The sequence below is a fragment of the Emys orbicularis genome, chromosome 1, assembly GCF_028017835.1.
Source record: "Emys orbicularis isolate rEmyOrb1 chromosome 1, rEmyOrb1.hap1, whole genome shotgun sequence".
In the NCBI taxonomy this organism is placed as follows: Eukaryota; Metazoa; Chordata; order Testudines; family Emydidae; genus Emys; species Emys orbicularis.
In genome coordinates, this window is record NC_088683.1 from 365,128,395 (window position 1) to 365,151,816 (window position 23,422).

A 23,422-nucleotide genomic window follows, 5' to 3' on the forward strand; every position below is an offset into this window, starting at 1 on the left:
GCGCCGCTTCTCCCCCTCCCTCCCTCCTAGGCTTGAGAGCCTGGGAGGAGGAGGCAGGGCTGGGGATTTGGGGAAGCGGCGGAGTAGACGCGGGGGCAGGGGTGGGGTAATTAAAAAACGGGGGGGGGGGCAGCCAAAATTGTTTTTACTTTGGGCGGCAAAAATCCTAGAGCCGGCCCTGTTGACAAGGGTCCTCACCAAAGGCTCTTAAGCAAAATGAGCAGTCATAGGATAAGAAGGAAGGTCCTCTCGTGGATCAGTAACTGGTTAAAAGATAGGAAACAAAGGGTAGCAGTAAATGGTCACTTTGCAGAATGGAGAGAGGTAAATAGTGGGGTCCTCATAGGGTCTGTGCTGGGACCAGTGTTGTTCAACATATTAATAAATAATCTGGAAAAAGGGGTAAACTGTGAGGTGGCAAAATTTGTAGATGAGACAAAATGACTCAATATACTTAAGCGCAGAGCAGATAAAGAAGTTTTACAAAGAGCTCTCACTAATCTGGGTGACTGGGTAACAAAATGGCAGATGACATTCAATGTTGATAAGTGCGAAGCAATACACATTGGAAAACATAATCCCAATTATACATACAAAATGATGGGATCTAAATTAGCTGTTAGCACTCAAGAAAGAGATCGTGGAGTCATTGTGAATAGTTCTCTGAAAACATCCACTCAATGTGCAGCAGCAGTGAAAAAAATCAAACAGAATATTAGGAACCATTACGAAAGGGATAGATAACAAGATAGAAAATATCATATTGCCTCTATATAAAACCATGGTACACTCAGACCTTGAATACTGTCTGCCATTCTGGTTGCCCCATCTGAAAAAAAGATATATTAGAATTGGAAAAGGTACAGAGATGGGTGACAAAAATGTTTATAGGTATGAAACAGTTTCCATATGAGGAGAGGTTAAAAAGAATGGGACTTTTCAGCTTAAGGGGGGATAAGATAGAGGTCTATAAAATCATGAGTGGTGTGGAGAAAGTGAATAAGAAAGTGTTATTTACCCCTTCACATAACTCAGAAAACAGGGGTCAGCCATGAAGTTAATAGGCAGCATGTTTAAAACAAACAAAAGAAAGTACTTCTTCACACAATGCACAGTCAGCCCATTTAACTCATTGCCAGGGGATGTTGTGAATGCCAAAAGTGTAACTGGGTCCAAAAAAGAACCAGATAAGTCCATGGAAGATAGATCCATCAGTGGCTCTTAGCCAAGATGGTCAGGGACGCATCCCCATGCTGTGGGTGTCTCGAAACCTCTGATTGTCAGAAGATGATTGCAGATGACGGAGAATGGATCACTTGATAATTACCCTGTTCTTTTCATTCCCCCTGAAGTACCTGGCATTGGCCACTGAAAGAAGACAGGGCATTGGGCTAGATGGACATTGGTCTGAATCAATATGGCCATTCTTATGTTCTTAAATTGTTGCTCTGATGGATGGGCTAGTGCAGACAAACCTTTGCCAGGGGATCCCTCTGTTATAGGGCTGGGGTAACCATCCTAGCAGATGTCTGTGGTAGGGTGACCATACGTCCTGTTTTGGCCAGGACAGTCAATTTTTTAAGCCCACCCACCCACCCCAACTTCATTTTTCAAAAGGAGCCATTTGTCTTGGTTATTCTTGGTGACTTGCTCAGTTGGGAGGAGGAAACAGGACAAATGCCCAGTTCTGTGAAAAAAGTGGGGAAGTGGAGAACCGAAGAATATTCGGGGAAGGTGAGTGGAGATGCCAGCACCCAAAAGGGGATGAGATGGGGGAGGGGGAGGAAGATCAGCGTTCCAGCCAAAGGTGACAGCTTCCTGAGCTCTGGGTGGCCCCTCTAGGGTTCCAGCCATGTGCAACAGTCTTGCTTGGGGCGGGGAGGGAACTTCTTGGTTGAGCAGCTGAGGGTCTTTAGTTTTCTCATTGGTAAATACGGTCACCCTAAGTGCCTGTTCTGCATCGGAGGCCAACTCGGGGCTAGTGCTGCCACCTAGGGGTGAGGACCTGTAGCACGAGGGACAGAGGCTCATGGGTTGAGCTAGAACTGGGCTGGAAAACAAAGTTTTTTTCACTCCATGAAACATTTTGACTCAAACTGAAATGTTTCCTTTTCATTCACTTTTTTGGGCTGAGTTTTCGTAGAAAATGGATCATTTTTCTCTGAAAGCTCAGCTGCCATGATGCTGCCGATTTGCAACCACCTGGAACCACAAGAGAAATGGGAGTCTTTTCATCTGCCTCGTCCTCGTAACATAAATGAAGGTTGGACTGATGGAGTCTATGGCTGCACTCTGCACTTCCCATCTCTGTGCAGTGCCCTCCACCATATACAACGCCCCTTCAGCAGATCCTGTGGGCAGTGGCTACTGTGACAGGCCCTGGTAGCACATCTCTGAGCTGGAGAGGGTCCTAGAGCAGGTGTAGAGGCCCAGAGATTGTGGGTGGGTGGACCTAGCTAACAGTAGATCATTGAGATCTGTGCCTAACTTTGGGGATACCTGTATCCTTTGTCCCCCTTTTTATTCCTCTGGGAGCAGGGAAGGGACCCCCTCCTGGAACAATCCAAGGGAAATTTCCAATCCAAGGGAGCCTTGTGGAATCTCCCTTCCCTGGCCTGCACCCTGGGTTTGTAATGCAGGAAAGGGGGCTGCCAGGGAGAAATCTGGTCCTATATTATATTATTATTATATTACATTTTATTTTATTTCAGAAAGATCACAGCGGTGACAGCGTCATAGTTACCACTGAAGGGTTAAAATCCATGTGTATTTTATATAACAATCTGGCATATGGATTGTGCCAGCTCTTTTCCAGACCCAAAGTCCAGAGTTTGGTCAAGGGACCAGAGGCCTAGCAATTAGTGATCAGCTAAGAGAAAGCTCGGGTAAATAGATAACCTTGCTTGCTAAGATAAGCCTAGTCAGCAAATTACCAGATGTTGGAGCTGAGAACTAAATAATTGTGTCTTATTTAGAGTTGCAGATTGAACAAAGAAGCCCTGTTTCGGTTGTTAGTTTCTTTTGTAGGGAGAAGTTCTTCCCACAGATCCACCCTTGAGTTTATGAAAGGTTGGCACAAGTCAATATAAGATATGGCCTGCTTCCACCTCCCTTTCCCAGGGACCAATGCTTGCCTTAAAACACAAAGGAGACAATCTTTATTGCCATATACTTTCACTGTTTTAACCCCTAGAAATGTATCTGCTGGACAATCAGAGGAGCTACTCCATTCCTATGGACCCCAAATCAGAATTCAACATATATATTTTATACTAATAACATTTTATCAAAGTATTAATTAAATGTTAACTTGCTAACTTGAGACCAAGGGCGGAGATATTATGTAACCTGTTAACCATTGACTAATGTGCTATCTTGTCTTGCGGCTAGACCTATCCCGGTGTTGGTGTCGCTAGGCATAGCTACCAGGTAACTCAGGGGAGTGGAAGGCCAAAGAGCCGATGAAGCTCTTCTGCTCTGGGCCTACCTGAACCACACGACTCCATCTTGTGAACTCTCACCTACTTCTATGCTAACTGCTTACATGTTGAAGCAGAAATGTAAGGATCAGCTTTTCTCTAGCATACAGCTGCTGTTTTGCTCAGACTGCTGTAAACAGGCCTTGCAAGGCCAAAAGATAAGCAGGCGAATGGGAACTTTTCTAATTGTAACTGCTAGAGAAGGGAGGGGTGGGAGGGGTAAGAGGGAGTAACAGACAAAGGCTTACACAGAAACAGCTTGGAGTATAAAAGGTAAAAGTTGTTTGTATGTGCTGCACTGGATTTGAGACATGCTGGTCTCCTAGTGCCATTTCAGAGCTCTGAAATAAACTTGGCTTGCTTTCTCCCCTCGGTGTCTTTATTGGTGCCAAGCACACCGGGCGACGGACCCCTGTTTGCCATCTCGAGGCCTTTTTAGGCAGGCAACAGTTTTGGCGCCCAACGTGGGGCTCGAGGCTGAAATTTAGCCTTGCCCAGATCCCTCCTGGCAGCCGACAGATTACAGTGACGACCGACGCCCAGCGCTCACCGGTGATTTCATCGGGGGCCGCGGCGGAGACGTGGTTTGCTCGACCCCGGAGGGCACAACGGTGCAACGCACACAGACAGTGGAGAAGCAGCTGCGGGTGACGGTGGGGAACTGGTCCCGTGGATAGGGCGACGGTGCAGAACCGGACCCTTGGATAAGGTAGGAACAGTCCAGTGGGGACTTTATCTGTTGTGACCTGGGGACACCTAGTGTCTATCTGTTTTGACCTGGGGACGCCCAGAGTCTCCCTAGAGTATGGGGCAGGAACAGAGTACAGCCGGCAGGGTATAGTGTACACCCTTAACATGCATTCTGGGGAACTGGGAAGTGTCTGGATCTGACCAGTTGATTAAAGTAAATTGAAAAGGTTCTGTACAGTTGATTGGCCTCAGGATCAGCTAGAGTGCCAAGAAAGGTGGCCACCAGAAGGATCACTCAATTACAACATGATCCTTCAATTGCTTTTGTTTTGTCAGAGAACAGGTAAAGGGAATGAACATCTCTATGCGTATACGTTTATGGTGTTAAGAAATAGGACTGATCTTTTGCTCAAGTGCCATTTGACTCCGACAGGCTCGGTAGTAACGGCTGCTAAACCCCAGAACCCTCCCACAGTTGTAATGGCAGAATCGGTGTCCCCTTCGGCTCCTCCACCCCCACAGGCTCCAGAGAGTACCCCCCCCCTTGGTGGGATTGTATCCGTTGATTACTGAGAGTGTGGTAGCCCGTCCAGGAACACAAGAACAGCCAGCACAGATAGTATCTGTATATTCGCATGTACCTTTTAACCCTGTACGTCTGGCTGCTTTTAAGCCAGAGGCAGGAGAATTCTCAACGAATCCAAGCAAGTTCATTTCTCTCTTTGAAGGGTGTCTAGCTAGCCATAAGCCTGACTGGGATGACTGTAACATACTTATGAGAACCCTGTTGTCTGAAGTGGAGCGGATTCAGGTTATAGCCAAGGCTAAGGAGAAGGAAGACGGGGAAGGCATTTAAGGTTTAAAAGGGAAAGCTATTGGACTCCAGAGGTTGTACAGAGTGGAATCCTCAGAAGTGAGTGTGCTTGTCCTGGTTTGTTGCTTCAAAGCTCCGTACAGAAGTTATGTTACTGGAAAGATGTATGATGGCAATGTGTATGTGTTAATGGTTGGAGAAAAGGTGTATGAGTGAAGAGTGGAAGGTTCCTTTGGAAGTTAGAAGAAGCTGAGAAAGGGAAGAGGAAAAAGCACAGAATGAGTTAACTAAGAGGAAAATACAGCTAGCAGGCTCATCCAAGGACATTGTACACAGCTAAGACTTGGCTGACAACCAAGAGAAAGGGGGGCCTGAATGTGCCCAAGCAACTGTGAGATCTGCAAAATACTGCCAGGCATAATGAGGACAACAGAAGGGTTAAAAGGCAGCTTTGCTGGATAGTATTGGCTCAAGGATTTAAAAATTCCCCCACTCTGTTCGGACAGGCTTTGGCCAGAGACTTGGAGGAATGGGATAATTCAGACAGAGCTCTCCTGCTGCAATATATAGATGACTTGTTAATTGCTGCTGTGGGTCTAATCCCTTGTCTCAGAGCTACTGTGAGTATCCTAAACTTTATTGGACTGCGAGGATAAAGGGTATCTCAAAGCAAAGCCCAAATTGCTCTTTCAGAGGTTCAATATCTGGGATTTCACATCAGGCAGGGAGAGAGACAGCTCTCAAACGAAAGGAAGGAGGCTATCTGCCAAGTTCCCATCCTCAGCAACCGTAAACGGCTTAGGGCATTCCTGGGCATGGCAGGTTTTTGCAGAATATGGATTCCAGAGTTTGGACTGTGGGCTAAACCTCTCTATGAATGTGTTAAGGGAGTGGATCATGACCCCTTTCACTGGTCCCCACAAGCGGACAGGGCATTTCAGTTACTAGGTGCCTGGAAGCGTCCTGTGGCATACTTTTCTAAGCAACTGGATCAAGTTTCAAAGGGATGGCCAGCCTGTTTGAGGGCGGTCGCAGCTACTGCTCTAGTGCTTGGGGAAGCTGAAAAACTGACACTGGGAGGAACTGTGCAAGTGTATGTTCCCCATATGGTTCAAGCCTTGCTGGACACTAAGGGTGGTCTTTGGCTCACACAGGCTCGGGTTGCTCGGTACCAGGCGAAGCTGTTAGAGAATCCTGAAGTCACCCTACAGATCTGTCCCTCCCTTAATCCAGCTACCCTGCTACCAGAGACAGAAAAGCAGGAACATGACTGTCTAGAAATCATAGATGTTCAGTATTCTAGCCGCCCAGATCTAAAAGATCAGCCACTCCCAAATGCTGACTTGGAATGGTATACAGATGGAAGTAGTACTGTTGTGGATGGGCAAAGGAGGGCTGGTTATGCTATTGTGTTTCTTCATGATACCATGGAAGCTGAGAGTTTACCGGCTGGGGACATCTGCCCAGCTTGCTGAACTAGTGGCCCTGACTCATGCACTCGAGCTGGCAAAAGACAAACGGGTTAATATCTTTACTGACTCAAAGTATGCTTTTGGGGTATTGCATGCTCACGCTGGATTGTGGAAGCAAAGGGGAATGCTAACAGCCCAAGGCTTTCCGGTCAAGTATGGGTCTCAAATTCTCCGGCTGTTAGAAGCAGTACAACTCCCCTCAGCAGTAGCAGTGGTGCATTGCAAAGCTCATCAGGAGGAAGATCAAGATGTAACCAAGGGCAATGCCAGAGCAGACAGGGAAGCTAAGCGAGCTGCTACCCTGAAATCACCAACTGAGGAGAATGCCCAAATGCATGCCCTCATCCCATCAATGGGTAAGCTTGCAGCCCCTCAGTACTCCCAAGAGGACAGAAACCTGGCTGACAGTCTCGGTCTCCAGGAAAAGGAGGGATGGCTTTATTCCACAGAGGGAAAAATCCTCCTGCCCAAGGGCTTGATTCGACCAGTGTTGCAGGAACTGCATCAAACCACACACACAGGCAGAGAGGCTCTTACCCAGCTCATGAATAAATATTTTCTAACCTCTAGACTTAAACCCCTAGCATCACAGGTACAAGCTGAATGTTTAATCTGCCAAAAGAACAACCCTCGACCAGGAGTAGCAGTGTTACCAGCCACGCTGGAACCTACCCCAGGCCCAGGATTGGTGTGGCAAATAGACTTTACTGAGTTTCCCAGGACCCAAGGATACAGGTACCTCCTCGTCTTAGTGGATCGATTCAGTGGATGGCCTGAGGCCTTCCCATGTCGTAACAATACTGCCAAGACAGTGGCTCTTAAGTTTGTTAAGGAAATCATTCCTCGCTTCGGCCTCCCCCAGTGGATGGAATCTGATAACGGAACACACTTCACATCTCAAGTGGTTCAAAAGATATCAAGTGCTCTGTGAATCCCCTGGAAGCTCCACACACCCTGGCGACCACAAGCCAGTGGAGTAGTGGAACGCACAAATCAGACACTCAAGCGACACCTCTCAAAGGTCTGTCAGGAGGCCTCTCTTGGGTGGCCTGATGCTTTGCCCCTTGTGTTACTCTGCATTCGTGCTCTCCCCAAGGGTAGGTTAGGGCTTAGTCTCTTCGAGATTATGTTTGGAAGGGCATGGCCTATGAATGGTACCCCGGTTCTGGCAGGGGAGTGGGAGATGGGGTATGGTTTCTTGTCTCAGTACATGTGCTCTCTGTCTGCTGTTCTTTCTTTTCTTCACAGGTACACCAAAGATTCACAGCCTCTTCTGCTGGATACCCCGGGTCCACTCCTTGCAACCTGATGACTCCGTTCTCGTGCGGACCTGGAAGGACGAGCCTCTTCAAGAGAAGTGGAAGGGACCCCATATCGTCCTGCTTGTTTCCCACACAGCGGCAAAGGTCGAAGGACACAAGAACTGGATTCATCACTCTCGACTGAAAGCAGTACCCGCTCCTGAACAGTGGACTGTCCAGCCTGCTGAGAAGACGGCTAACGACGATTTGGGACTTAAGCTGTTATTCAAAAGACAGTAAGGGTCGTTGGGAATGCTTTGTGATCTCTCTGAACAGCCACAGCATTCTCCGCGAGAACCCTGAGCATTGGTTTTATTTTCTCACAGAAGGCCGACCTGGCCTATGTATTTGGTCTTGTTATTTTTTTGACTTGTTTAGTGTCAACAATTCTTCTTATCTTCTGGGGATTTGGGTTGTTGTAATCACAATATGGGTTCAAGTTTAGGGTCTCTCACAGCATTCCTTTTTATTACAGAGGCAATTTTTCTGTTGCCTACTGTTTCATCCACATCGCATGCAGGATGGAGAGCCATCCCTGCAGATATGGCTACCAATACCTATGAGGCCCTGAAAGTTGCCTTTGCCCGTGAGTTCAATCTCTCCAACTGTTGGATATGTGCCCAGACTCCCCACCATTCGGCTGGATTGCCCTGGAGAGTAGTACCTCAAAATTGGTCAGACTATTGTCAAAGGTGGATGGTTACTGGCAGTAGCACCTCTGACAATTTGAGTTTGCGATCTAACTGTACTGCGGAAGCTCCTTATGGCCTTCACAATGGCTCTTGGAATTCCCACTATAGTAGCACTCTTAAGCCCCAGCCTATTCGTCTACGTTCTCCACCCACTGGTCTCATATGTTATCAGCAAGCCAGTACAAGTAATCATACCTGGTTTGCAGGCATTAGTAGGTGTAGATTTTATATTGGTCCTGGTATAAGTCTCACTGTTCCTTTACTAAATGCCACCGGTTGGCAAACCGGCGCTGCATTCTTTGCCCTTTCCCACAAGCCACCCTACGGGACTCACAAGGTAACAATGGAAAGGCTAGTTATGGTGAAGCATTCTGGGTTTGTGGTAATAGTGCCTATAAATGGCTTCCTCATGGTTGGCATGGTAGCTGTTACAAAGGCTATCTTGCTCCTCCCCTCCGCGTTCTACCCAAGGCTCCCTCAGGTCACCCTAGGTACTATCGGTCCCTGAGAGCTACCATTGAACCCATTGGAGAAGGAGACAGGTTTGGGATGATAGTCCTCCCTTCCTATGGGGTGGGACAGCTAACCCAACTCTACAGAAGACTGTCTAAATTTCTCACTCAGTTTGCTAATGATACCCTGGCCATAGAGAAACGCATAAGTTCTGAGCTGTACCAGCTTTGACTGCTGGCTTTGCAAAACCGCCAGGCCCTAGATTATGTGTTAGCTTCACGAGGCGGTGTCTGTGCCCTTATTGGAGAAGAATGTTGTACCTATGTCCCAAAGTTTTCACAGGATATTAACAAGCATATCTTGTCAGCCAAACAGGCCTTGAATCAGTGGAAGGCCCAGGAAGGGGAACCCACTATTTTTGATTCCCTTTGGGATTGGCTACTTGGTTTGGGGGAACTAGGGGGTATAGGGGGAAGTATTGTTCGCATCTTGCTCACAGGTGTTGTAATATGTTTTGTCCTTTTCCTTTTGCTCACTTGCTGTAAAGTGCTCATATGTAAGATTTGTACCTCCCCCTTCCCAGAGGTTCCTTTATATTCTCTTATTGATAATCCTGATTGTATAGAGCTTAATCGCATTTTGTCTTCAGAGTATGAGAAAACTCTGACAAAGGTTTGTTGAGTGTTCTCAAAGGAGGGATTGTTGGTGTCACTAGGCATAGCTACCAGGTAACTCAGGGGAGTGGAAGGCCAAAGAGCCGATGAAGCTCTTCTGCTCTGGGCCTACCTGAACCACACGACTCCATCTTGTGAACTCTCACCTACTTCTATGCTAACTGCTTACATGTTGAAGCAGAAATGTAAGGGTCAGCTTTTCTTTAGCATACAGCTGCTGTTTTGCTCAGACTGCTGTAAACAGGCCTTGCAAGTCCAAAAGATAAGCAGGCGAATGGGAACTTTTCTAATTGTAACTGCTAGAGAAGGGAGGGGTGGGAGGGGTAAGAGGGAGTAACAGACAAAGGCTTACACAGAAACAGCTTGGAGTATAAAAGGTAAAAGTTGTTTGTATGTGCTGCACTGGATTTGAGACATGCTGGTCTCCTAGTGTCATTTCAGAGCTCTGAAATAAACTTGGCTTGCTTTCTCCCCTCGGTGTCTTTATTGGTGCCAAGCACACCGGGCGACGGACCCCTGTTTGCCATCTCGAGGCCTTTTTAGGCAGGCAACACCGGAGTGTGGAACTGTCTACCCCATCACATTCCCCCGCCCATGGAAAATCCATATATTCCATTGTAATCTCTGAGCCTAATAAGCAAGATGACACTCCGCCAGCACTGTGTGTAATAAACTCCGCTGCTTGACCTCTACATGGTATGGATTTATGTCCTTCACCACTCGGCCGCCCTCGAGGTAGCCCCGTGACTAATCGTTACCATACGAACAGTGATGACAAGCCCGGATTCCAGGAATAGAGCCTGCAGCAGGGCTGGCGCTGCAGTCCGGTTGGGTAACATCAACACGCATCCCCTGTGATTTTGCCTCCTGCTGTTTGCCCTTTGCTGTCACAGGGTTAAAGCTGGTACACAGAAAGCCAAGCAGCTGAGGTTCCCTGATGGCCAAGTGGCCCCAAAGGGAATGTGCGAATGTGCTTCATAAAGACACTTGCCTCCCTATCTGAACAGATACTGCCTGCTGCCCTGCAACCTCTCTGATAACTCCTTGTCCTTTACGGTGAAGACGTCTAGTGTCAGTAGCTCCACGTCAAGCAGGAATTGGGTATGTTGGTAGGTTTCACTGTCTTTAAAATGCAAAGTGGAGGGTAAAGGCTGCAGGCTGGCTCCATTCTGGATCCACTCTGATGGGGACCCGGGCAGGCCGAGGGACTTCAGACTTCCCCAGCAATGTCTGAGCATGTCAGTCTGAAGAGCTTCTCAGCATTGTGAACTCAGCAACATGGCTGGAGCCAAGAAATAGCCTCTGCCAGCATAAAGCTCTGGTGTTGTCTCTCCACCTCCCTGGGGTGGTGACTGAAAGACAGCTTTTCTTGAGCTATTGCTTCTTTTCTCTGAAAGAAGATCAGAGGGGAAAGAATGCATTGACGTGTGTGTACCAAAGTACAGTTGTTTAAATGTTATGTCAAAACTTTCCATTGTAATACAAATATTACAAACATGAATATATGTTGAGAGCCAGTGCAGAGTTGTTGCAATCTCTAAGGCAAGGCACAGTGGTAACTTTGTGCTTAATGGCTTTTACTCTAGAACATATTTCAGAAGTTCTCCAAATAGTATTTGAAATGGGTTTGTGCTATTAACACTTTGTTCAGTAAACAGTTGTATGATACTGTCTCCTGGTAACTGACCAGAAGCCGTTTCTAACACTTACATTCAGGATCATGAACACAATCCCTCTGCAATACCTGGGCAAGACTTTCCAAAAAGTCTTGAGAGAAAAGAACTGAGTTTGTGGTTCAGCAAACACTAGAGCTGAGGGGTAGGAAAGGGGAGTGTAATAGTGTTTATATGTAATTTACGCACATCACCTGTTACACAAGCATGACTAAAGTAAGTTGCATACTCAGCTTGATATTAGCGCAAACCTAGTGTTTGCATATTCACACTTTTGTGATGCCATCCCTTCCCCCGCCCAGCTGAAGTAACTCTCTGTGTTACTTTGTAACTTGCTAAAAATTTACAGACTCTAACATGGGGAGAGGATGCAGATCCTGTGAGGAAATAGAGAAGCTTGTAGGATGATCAAATTCTCTGCATTCAGTGGACATGAACCAGGCAAAGCCCTTCAGCTTCTCTTGGAGGGATTTTTGTGGGTCAGAACGTATCACCGGGAGCATTTGGTAAGGAAAACTTAATAGAGCCCGGTTCTGATTGAATTACACATTCAAATCTCGAGTGACACAGTTGAAGTCAATGCTACTGAATTCAGAACCTGGCCCTAAGAATTTATTCCATGTACTGCAAAGAGGCAGTGGCATAATTTGAACACTCAGCAGTGGAGAAAATAAAAAAATATGCATATAATGAGGCAATAAAATGTGTTTATAAGTGGCTTCAGTGCAGGACAGCTACATACAATGACTGTTTTCACCATGTACTTGCCATGTGTTTACAGTGTGATACATATGATATGATGGGCCACACTCAGAAGTGGAGGGCCATACAAGGTGTCTTTAGGAAGGTCGCAAGTATAAAATCGCACAGTGCTCAAGCAGGATGCGGAACTCAGAGACACCAGATATCCATGGGGCCAAGAGCTAAGTAGGATTCAAAGAGCCAATTACAGTAGTCAGGATTTGTTTTGAAAAGTCTTGGAAGAACTCTAAACCTCCAGATTTACATCACAAAATATGTCTAACTAGTTGGTGTCAGGGGGAAACTTTCACTAGGAGTAGGTTATCTCATAGCTGCCTATTGCAGGGCTTCTTCCACCTTCCTCTGTATCATCTGGAACTGGCCACTGGATACGGGGTTAGATGGACTGCAGGTCTGATCCAGTCTGGCAGTGCCTATCTTCCTATTGGTGATGCAAATCCAAGACTATGTATTTGCTGATCTTCCTTAAGCTCCTGGGAGTCTCTCAAGTTGCACTGAGAACAGAAAAATGTCTTGTTAAATATCATCTAGTCTCCTGTTCTTTTTTCTTTTAGGAAGGAAATCTCAAAACTCTTTTGAACAGCCCAGTCCATTATGTCAGCTGTCAATGACACCAAATTCAACTCTGCAGTGTTCCTTCTCACTGGGATACCTGGGCAGCAAGACTTCCATCTCTGGATTTCTATCCCCTTCAGTTTAATTTACGTTATTTCGATAGTAGGAAACTCAGTCATTCTGTTCATTATAAAAACAGATCCAAGTCTTCATGAGCCCATGTACATTTTCCTTTCCATGTTGGCTGTCACAGACCTTAGCTTATCGATATCCACCATACCGACAATACTGGGCATATACTTGTTTAACTCTAGGGAGATCAGCCTTAATGCTTGTTTTGGCCAGCTGTTCTTCCTCCACTGTCTTGCAAAAATTGAGTCCTCTGTGCTTTTGTTGATGGCCTTTGACCGCTTCATTGCAATCTGTAACCCACTGAGATATACCTCCATTTTAACCCTGCCGAGAATAGCCAAGATGGGGTTGGTGTTTCTAGTAAGAGGGGTGGCGCTAGCATTACCATTCCCCATACTGCTGAAGCGGCACCGATACTGTCAAGCCAATGTCCTCTCCCATTCCTACTGTCTGCACCAGGACATCATGAAGTTGGCTTGTTCGGATATCACAGTCAACAGCATCTATGGCATGTTTACTACAGTCTTCACGTTGGGGTTGGACTTGCTGCTCATCTTTCTCTCTTATGTGATGATCCTCAAAACAGTGCTGAGCATTGCGTCCCACACGGAGTGCCTCAGGGCCCTGAACACCTGCGTCTCCCACCTCTGTGCCGTCCTGCTTTTCTACACACCCAACATTGGCCTAGCTTTGATACACAGATTCTGGAATAGCTCTTCTCACTTACTTAAGATTCTCCTGGGCTATGTCTACCTGCTGGTTCCCCCCCTGATGAATCCAATAGTGTACAGTGTGAAAAGCAAACACCTTCGTGCGAGGATAATCAGGGCATTCGTCAAGTGAAGGATCAGTTCATCACCCAGCACCGGTGCCTGTGACACAGGAGACAAAAAACATGAGTGACGGCCATTGCCAGCTATTCCATCCTAGTTCCTTTTCCCCTGAGGCTCCTCCCTTTCCCTCATCTCTTCCCCCAAGGTCCCACCCCTACTACTCCCCTTTAACCGAGACTCTGCTCCCTCTTCTGGCTGGAAGCCAGACTTGGGCCATGGTTAGAGCTGCCCAGAGAGCCACAGCCACTGTGAGGTGCCCCAGACCCTCCACATTTTACCCCCCAGGATGTAGAAGCCAGGGAAAATGGACAGTGTGGGGTTCGTCACAGCAGCTTGTGCTCCCGGAGCAGCTCTTACCAGGGCCTGACACGGGCCTGGCTGGAAGGCAGAGCATCAGGAAAAGTGGGGAAGCAGGGGGCAGGGCTTAGTGGGAAGAGATGCGGTACAAGGTGGGGCTCCAGGGGAAAAAGGGGAGTAGGGAATGTGGCAAGTCTGAAACAAATCTCACCCCAGCAAGCAAGACGGTGGGGATGTTCCTGAGTAAAGGAGAAAGACGGGGCTGGAGGGTCAGAGAGCCTGTGTTTTGGAGAAGAGAAAAATAATGTGACCCCACAAAGGGGGCTTCTCTTTTAAGTCTCCCAGGCTGAGAGTAAGTCACTGCAAGGATCTCAGAGGGAAGGTCAGTGTGAATACAGGGCCACCTGAGGACTGAAGGAGGCGCCCTGGGGTGGCATCTGTCCTCAGGGACTTGGCCAGAGTGTGCTGTGCTCTAGGAAGCTGTTATCAATGGGAGCATGTGTGATGCTATTGACATGAACTGTGACTGTACTGATCATTGTTACAACCAAAGTCTTATAGTGTCACTAAATCTTGTACAAAGGAGGTCAAGTAAGGTGTCTATGAGGAGGTTGTGATTTGCTGGTTATGATTATGCTATCTGTATGCATGTGTTTAAAGTTATAAGTATTGGTTCTATACTGTCTGTATTTCAAACTTGTGCTATGCTTCTGGGTGACACCCCAGACAATTTGGCATCAGCACTGCCTAACCTGTTTGATGGCCCATTAAGGACCATCAGCTATAGAATTAACCTATTGAGAGAAGGGACGCAGCAAGGCATGCAGAGACATGCCTATGGAGAGAACTCTAAGACTTCAAACCCATGTGTTGGGCAGCTTGTGTCTGGAACAAAGGAAGCACAGGCCCCTTGGCAAGAAACTACAAAAGGCAGCACAATTTTCTCCATTTTGTCTTCACTCCTGCTTCTTACTTCTGGAGGAACTTTGCTACAAACTGAAGCTCTGAACAAAGGACTGAATGACCCATCCCAGCTGTGGATGTGCTCCAGAGACCTGATTTGAGCCAGCAGTTTATTCCATCACTGCTACAAGCCTGAACCAAGAACTTTATATTACTGTATGTAATTGATTCCATTTAACCAATTTTTGCTCTCATCTATATTTCTTTCTTTTTATGAATAAACCTTTAGATTTTAGGTTCTAAAGGATTGGCAAGAGCGTGATATGTGGGTAAGATCTGATTTCTATATTGACCTGGTTCTGCGGCTTGGCCCTTTGGGGGTGATATTGTGAAACTGGAGTGTCTGAGGGAATTACTTGTGTGACTTCTGGTTAGCCAGTGGGGTAAAACCGAAGTCCTCTCTGTTTGGCTGGTTTGGTGCCTTGTTAATAAAGGACACCCAGCCGTGGGCTGTGACTGCCCTGCTCCAAGCAATTTGTCCTGAGCTGATACTCTCAGTGGTGTCCCGCCAGTGGCCGCATTGTTACAGCAGGTCAGCCCAGTCCCCAGGCTGCTCTAAACTCTGCTGCGGTAGGGTGAGAACAGGCCAGTGACTCAAACCCCTGTAACTGGCTCCTTGCCATCCTCAGTCTCTACAGCGCAGGGGGGAGCTCTGCTGGCACAGAAAAGAATCCAGCCAGGCCTGTCACCACTCATGTGACTGGAAGGCTGGTTCTGTGCTCCAGACACTGCTCTGTGACTCAGGACTGCTGAATTTGATTCCCTTTCCATGTGTCACCGTGGCCAAGCCATTGGCTGTCTCTGAGCCTCTACACAGATGGATAATAGCCCTGCCCTGCCTCACAGCAGTGGCAGGAGGATAAATACATTCCAGATTCTCAGATACTCTGAGACCCAAAGATCAGGGCTATCTCAGGGTTCCACAGAGCAAGACCTCTGACATTGGTCTATAAAAGGCTTCTTATCACAGCCTCCTGTGACAGCTGCTTCTGGGAAGCCCCATTATTCCAGCACCTTTGTGTCTGTGGCAGATGTGGGGGTGCTCGGGGCTGAGAGTGAGGGGTAAGTATTGGATTTCTGAGGGGAGTGATTGAGTGTCACAGGGACGCCAGGAGTTTCAGCACAGTCACCCGATCAGTATTTGCAACCCGTTGAGGCTTAATGGGTCTAACTGCCAAACAATGGAGCAAGTGTCACTGGGACGTCATCTTAGATGTCTGGCTGAGAGGAAGCAGTCTCAGGAAAAAGGTCAGTCATGGACATGGCTGAGTACTATGGTGACTGGTCCCAGGCTCACACAGGTTTCAGCAAAGGCTGCTTCCACAAGAAAGGGCCCAAAAGATGGGAAGATGCTCTCACAGACACAGGGAAACTAGGCTGTGTCCCAAGAGCTCCTTGGCTTTTCAAAAGAATGTAAGATGGGCCAGTTCTGTTCCTCTATCTCCAAAGCAAAGCTTGTCTAACTCAGCTTGTAGTGATAAGTGAGATAGATGAGTGTAGACGTGTGACAGCTGCCTGTTTTTTTAAAACCATTTTCTCTAATGCTTTGTGCAATTTGACAATAAACCTCCTACTTTAAAGGAGGGTGGGGTTAACTGTATATCTCTGGTCACAAACCCCCTAAAGGGAAGAGTCCGGGCTGTCCAGTCGAATGTGCGTGGTGATAATTGTGATGTTGCAATCTATATGTTTATGGAAATATGCTTATGAGTGTAAATATGTTTTGTGCTAGATATGCCATGTAACATATCTTTGCAACGGTTATGATCTACTGAACATATTCATCCTATTTCTATGCATGTATCATTTTTATATCTGAAGTTATAAGCGTTGGCTCTGTTAGGCAAGAGTTAAAAATTCAGTTAGCAGCTAAAACAAAAACCCACGTAACTAACAAGCAGAAACACCAGAAGCCCAAGGACACTGACAACTGTAAACACTTAATAAACTTATATGGTTCAATGTCCACCCAGGAACTCGGCTCTTAAAAAAGAACAAGCCCTCCCTTCACAGCCCTGCAGATATTTGTAAACACTCACCCCCAACACACCCCTTTGCCTTAAGGTAGTCATAAATAATTAATCTAATCAAAACTCTTTAATGCGTAGGTTCTGTTCCTGTCACTGTCATGTTAAGTGTGTTCTCTGTCTCTAAAACAATGTTTGTCTCTGTAAAAACAAAATAAATGCAAATAAAATAATAAAAAGAGGTATATAATTGGTCACTGTAACCCCACACCTTTAAAGCTGCTTGTCAGTCTTCCCGATAGCGTAAATAAACCTTCAGTATTGTCTGTGCCTGCCTGATTCCTGGGGAAAAGAATCTCTTTGGTTCACAGCTCGATGCTTGTATTTGAAGTGTTTGCTGTAGGAAACACATAAGGGAGATTTGGCCAACATATTGTGAAGGGATGATACAAGTAATTGGGAATACTTAACTAACAATGGACTTTAGGGACTTTGGGAGACATCTGAACTTTCTTGGGAACGTTCAAACTAACATGTAAACAGTGGTGTGGGCCTGCAAAAAGCTGAATCGTTCATGGACATGTGACCATGTCACCTGGGAGTGGAATCCATCTTTAACCTGGTGCTTTTCCATTTAGAAGGAGGGGAGGGAACCCAGAGTGAGACAAAGGATTCCCGCATTGTGCCAAAGCTAGAAAAGGGGGTGGAACAGAACAAAGGCCCCAGTCATGTGGAATCCCCTGCTTTTCACGTAAGATGCCTGCTGGAACTAACAAGGACTGTACCAGGGGAAAGGATTGGTCCCACACTGCGAAGGAGTCTAGTCAGTGAAAAAAGCTTATTGGGACATATCTAAGGGTGAGATTTACCTGTATTCAGTTTCTTAAGGTATTAGCTTAGACTTGTGTGGGGTTTTTTTATTTTGCTTGGTAACTTACTTTGTTCTGTCTGTTATTACTTGGAACCACTTAAATCCTACTTTGTATACTTAATAAAATCACTTTTGTTTATTAATTAACCAGAGTAGGTGATTAATACCTGGGGGAGTAATCAGCTGTGCATATCTCTCTATCACTGTTATACAGGGCGGACAATTTATGTGTTTAGTCTCCTGGAAAGACTGACTATTGGGTGCTGGGAAAGTCCCTGTTAACTGAGAAGCCCCTGGACTAAGTGAATCTTAGTTTTTGTGAACTGCAGGGGGGCATGGCCCAACCTCTTGGTCTGTGCTGGAGCCAACTGGTGTGTCTATCTCAACAAGACGGGAGTGGAGGGAAGCCTTTTCTGGCAGGGGGGTCTGTTCTCAGTGGTATCCCAGCTCATCTAGTGGCAGTCTTGAAGGAGTTTCTGTGACCCAACCCGTCACAATAAACTTTTAGCATAGATGATGTGTTGTTCCCAGCTGGAAGAGTGGGATAATTTTGAGACTCCCTGAAGACAGAAAAGGACCTGGTTAAGAGGGTAAAGAGACCATATATCTCAGTTTTACTGTGACAATCCTGTTTCTTCTTCGCCAGTGTACAACCTTGTTGAGTGCCTATCAGGATTCAGGGGAGCAACTTGTTGAAGTTGCATCCAAGATAACATTCCACTCAAGACAATTATTAACTGGGTCCAAAATAACTAGGTAAGTTTATGGAAGATAGATCCATCAGGGGCTCTTAGCCAAGATGGTAAGGCTGTGGGCGTCTCGAAATCACTGACTGTCAGAAGATGGGAGCAGATGACGGAGGATGGATCACTTGATAATTGCCCTGTTCTGTTCATTCACTCTGAAGCATCTGGCATTGGCCACTGTCAGAAGAGAGGACACTGGGCTAGACAGACATTGGTCTGAATCAATATGGCCACTCTTCTGTTCTTACATTGATTCTCTGATGGATGGGCTGGTGCAGACTAGCCTTTTCCGGGGGCTCCCTCTCTTATAAAGCAGTGTAACCACCCTCGCAGGCGTCTGTGGTAGGGTGACCATACGTCCTGTTTTGGCCAGGACAGTCCATTTTTTAAGCTCTCTCCCAGCCACCCCAACTTCTTTTTTCAAAAGGAGGCATTTGTCTTGGTTGCTCTTGGTGACTTGAGGAGGAAACGGGACAAATGCCCAGTTCTGTGAAAAAAGTGGGAAAGTGGGGAACGGAAGAATATTTGGGGAAGGTGAGTGGAGATGCCAGCCCCTGAAACAGGGTGAGATAGGGGAGGGGGAGGAAGATCAGCTTTCCAGCCAAAGGTGACAGCTTCCTGAGCTCTGGGTGGGCCCTCTAGGGTTCCAGTCTCACGTGTGTGTGGGGGGGACATTCTTGGTTGAGCAGCTGAGGGTCTCCAGTTTTCTCACTGGTAAATACAGTCACCCTAAATGCCTGTTCTTCATGGGAGACCGACTCGCGGCTAGTGCTGCCACCTAGAGGTGAGGACCTGTAGCATGAGAGACAGAGGCTCATGGGTTGAGCTAGAGCTGGGCTGGAAAACAAAGTTTTTTTCACTGTATGAAAAATTTTGACTCAAACTGAAATGCTTCCTTTTCATTCGCTTTTTTGGGCTGAGTTTTTATAGAAAAAGGATCATTCTGAAAGCTCAGCTGCCATGATGCTGCCCAGTTGCAACCGCCTGGATCCCCAAGAGAAATGGGAGTCTTTTCATCTGCCTCGTCCTCATAACATAAATGAAGGTGGCACTGACGGAGTCTATGGCTGCACTCTGCACTTAGGCCCCCTCCACCCTGTACAACGCCCCTTCAGCAGATCCTGCGGGCAGTGGCTACTGTGACGGGCTCTAGTAGCACATTTCTGGTGAACCAGTGCTAGTAGGGAGCTGGAGAGGGTCCTAGAGCAGGTGTGGAGGGCCAGAGATTGTGGGTGGGCCTAAGTATCAATGGATCACTGAGATCTGTGCCTAAATTTGGGGATCCCTGGATGTTTTGTACCCCTTTTCATTCCTCAGGGAGAAGGGAAAGGACCCCCCCTCCAGAACAAACAAATTTCCATGTAGGGAGCCTTGTGGAATCTCCCTTCCCTGGTCTGCATGCTGGATTTGTAATGCAGGACAGGAGGCTGCTGGGGAGAAATCCGGTCCTATATTATTATTATTATTATTATTATTATTATTATTATTATTATTATTTCAGCAAGATCACAGCTGTGACAGCATCATCATTACCACTCGGCCGCCTTAGAGGTAGCCCTGTGACTAATCAGAACCGTACGAACAGTGATGACAAGCCCGGATTCCAGGAGTAGAGCCTGCAGCAGGGCTGGCGCTGCAATCCAGTTGGGCAGCATCACCCCACGTCCCCTGTGATTTGGTATCCTGCAGTTTGCCATTGGCCATGAGAGGTGTTAAAGCTGGTGCACACAAAGCCAAGCAGCTGAGGTTCCCTGATGGCCAAGTGGCCCCAAAGGGAATGTGTGAATGTGCTTCATAAAGACAGTTGCCTCCCTGTCTGAACAGATACTGCCTGTTGCCCTGCAACCTCTCTGATGACTCCTTGTCCTTTACGGTGAAGACGTCTAGTGTCAGTAGCTCCACGTCAAGCAGGAAATGGGTACGTTGGTAGGTTTCACTGTCTTTAAAATGCGAAGTGAATGGGAAAGGCTGCAGGCTGGCTTCATTCTGGATCCACTCTGATGGGGACCCGGGCAGGCTAAGGGACTTCAGACTTCCCCAGCAATGTCTGAGCGTGTCAATCTGAAGAGCTTCTCAGCATTGTGAACTCAGCAACATGGCTGGAGCCCAGAAATAGCCTCTACCAGCATATAGCTCCGGTGTTGTCTCTCCACCTCCCTGGAGTGGTGACTGAGAGACAGCTTTTCTTGACCTATTATTTCTTTTCCAGCAGCCTGCTATTAAAGTAGGAAGAGCCAGACTGGTTTCACCTAATACAGCCATAGCATAAATACCCCAATAGTCAACCCAATACAGCAAACACATTCATTATGGCAGCTCAGCTCTATGTCTGTCCCAACGTCATTCCCTTGTGTTATGTATTTTATGAATACAGGACATGGACATTCAAAGAGAGAGAAAAAGAGAGTGAGAGCAATAGACTATGTTCGTGTGTGAAATGAGTTTCCATTTCCATGAATATTCATGCATTTGACTTTGAAATCCACTTCCTGCAAACCCTCATCGTGCCTGAATAACAGGTGCTGAGGTCACTATATACTGGAGAGTGAGAACTCAGGGAATGAATATTTCATATACTGATCCCAATGCCTGTTACCATTCCGGATAGAGGCTACAGACTGACAGAACAGAACCTGAGGAGAACCAGTCAGCTATTTACCCAAAGATACAGGAGTTACTGTACTTTTGTTAAAACAACAAGGAGTCTGGTGGCACCTTAAAGACTAACAGATTTATTTGGGCATCAGCTTTCATGGGTAAAAACCTCACTTCTTCAGATGCATAGAGTGAAAGTTACAGATGCAGGCATTATATACTGACACATGGAGAGCAGGGAGTTACTTCGCAAGTGGAGAACCAGTGTTGACAGGGCCAATTGAATCAGGGTGGATGTAGTCCACTCTCAATAATTGATGAGGAGGTGTCAATTCCAGGAGAGGAAAAGCTGCTTCCTCTCCTGGAATTGACACCTCCTCATCTATTATTGGGAGTGGACTACATCCACCCTGATTGAATTGGCCCTGTCAACACTGGTTCTCCACTTGCGAAGTAACTCCCTGCTCTCCATGTGTCAGTATATAATGCCTGCATCTGTAACTTTCACTCTATGCATCTGAAGAAGTGAGGTTTTTACCCACGAAAGCTTATGCCCAAATAAATCTGTTAGTCTTTAAGGTGCCACCAGACTCCTTGTTGTTTTTGTAGATACAGACTAACACGGCTACCCCCTGATACTGGACTTTTGTTAGCAGACAAGCAACTGCACGAGAGCTGAGATGCTACAATCTTTTCAGGTTCTGAAGAAATCCAGATGACAAACACTACACTGTAAGTCACACTCTAACATGAGAAGGAGAAATCATTTCTGAAAGATGAGAGGGGAAAGAATGGGTTGATGTGTGTGTGCCAAAGTACAGATGTGTAAATGTTATGCCAAAACTTTTCATTGTAATACAAATATTACAAACTAAATGTTCATGACATGAATATATGTTGAGAGCCAGCTGCAGAGTTGTTGCAATTTCTATGGCAAGGAGCAGTGGTAACTTTGTGCTTAATGTCTTTTACTCTAGAAAGTATTTCAGAAGTTCTCCAAATATTATTTGAAATGGGTTTGTGCTATTAACACTTTTTTCAGTGAAAAGTTGTATGATACTGTCTCCTGGTAACTGACCAGAAGCTGTTTCTAACACTTACATTCAGGGTCATGAACACAATCATTCTCCAATACCTGTGCAAGACTTTCCAAAAAGTCCTGATAGAAAAGAACTGATAGTTTGTGTTTCACCAAACACTAGATTTGAGGTGCAGGAAAGGGGAGTCTAATAGAGGTTGCATGCAATTTTCGCACATCACCTGGTACACGAGCACAACTGAAGTAATTTGCACACTCAGCTTGATATTAGCGCAATCCTAGTGTTTGCATATTCACACTTTTGTGATGCCATCCCTTCCCCCGCTCAGATGAAGTAACTCTCCGTGTTACCTTTTAACTTGCAAAAAATCTACAGACCCTTACATGGGGAGTGGATGCAGATCCTGTGAGGAGATAGAGAAGCTTGTAGGATGATGGAATTCCTGGATTCAGTGGACATTAGCCAGGCAAAGCACTTCAGCTTCTCTTGGAGGGATTCTTGTGCATCAGAGTGTATCACAGGAAGCATTTGGTAAGGGAAAGTTAAATGAGCCCAGTTCTGACTGAATTTACACATGCACATCTGGAATGACACAGTTGAAGTCAATGCTACTGAATTCAGAACCTGGCCCTTAGAATTTATTCCATGTACTGCAAAGAGGCAGTGGCATAATTTGAACACTCAGAAGTGGAGAAAATAAAATATATGCATATAATGAGGCAACAAAATGTGTTTATAAGTAGCTTCAATGCAGGACAGCTATACACAATGACTGTTTTCACCATGCACTTGCCATGTGTTTACAATGTGATACATATGATATGATGGGCCACACTCAGAAATGGAGGGCCATAAAAGGTGTCTTTAGGAAGGTCGCAACTATAAAATCACACAGTGCTCAAGTAGGCTGCGGAACTCAGAGCCACAAGATATCCATGGGGCCAAGAGCTAAGTAGGATTCAAAGAGGGACTGGATGTTTATATGGCTAACCAGAAAAACCAATAACAGTAGTGAGGATTTGTTTTTAAAAGTCTTGGAAGAACTCTAAACCTCCAGATTTACATCACAAAATATGTCTAAATAGTTGGTTTCAGGGGGAAACTTTCCCTAGGAGCAGATTATCTCATAGCTGCCTAAAGCAGGGCTTCTTCCACCTTCCTCGGTATCATCTGGAACTGGTCACTGGTTACTGGGCTAGATGGACTGCAGGTCGGATCCAGTCTGACAGTGCCTATCTTCCTATTGGTGCTGCAAATCCATGACTATGTATTTGCTGATCTTCCATAAGCTCCTGGGAGTCTCTCAAGTTGCACTGAGAGCAGAAAAATGTCTTGTTAAATATCATCTAGTCTCCTGTTCTTTTTTCTTTTAGGAAGGAAATCTCAAAATCCTTTGGAATGGCCCAGTCCATT

General features: G+C 46.3%; 1 protein-coding gene across 1 annotated transcript; it reads left to right on the forward strand.

Moving 5' to 3' along the window:
- Nucleotides 1-12,604: 12,604 nt before the first annotated feature.
- Nucleotides 12,605-13,540, forward strand: LOC135889677 (olfactory receptor 51G2-like). The gene has a single exon (XM_065417461.1). It carries the CDS (start codon nucleotides 12,605-12,607, stop codon nucleotides 13,538-13,540), a length of 936 nt encoding a protein of 311 aa, XP_065273533.1.
- The last annotated feature ends 9,882 nt before the right edge of the window (nucleotides 13,541-23,422 follow it).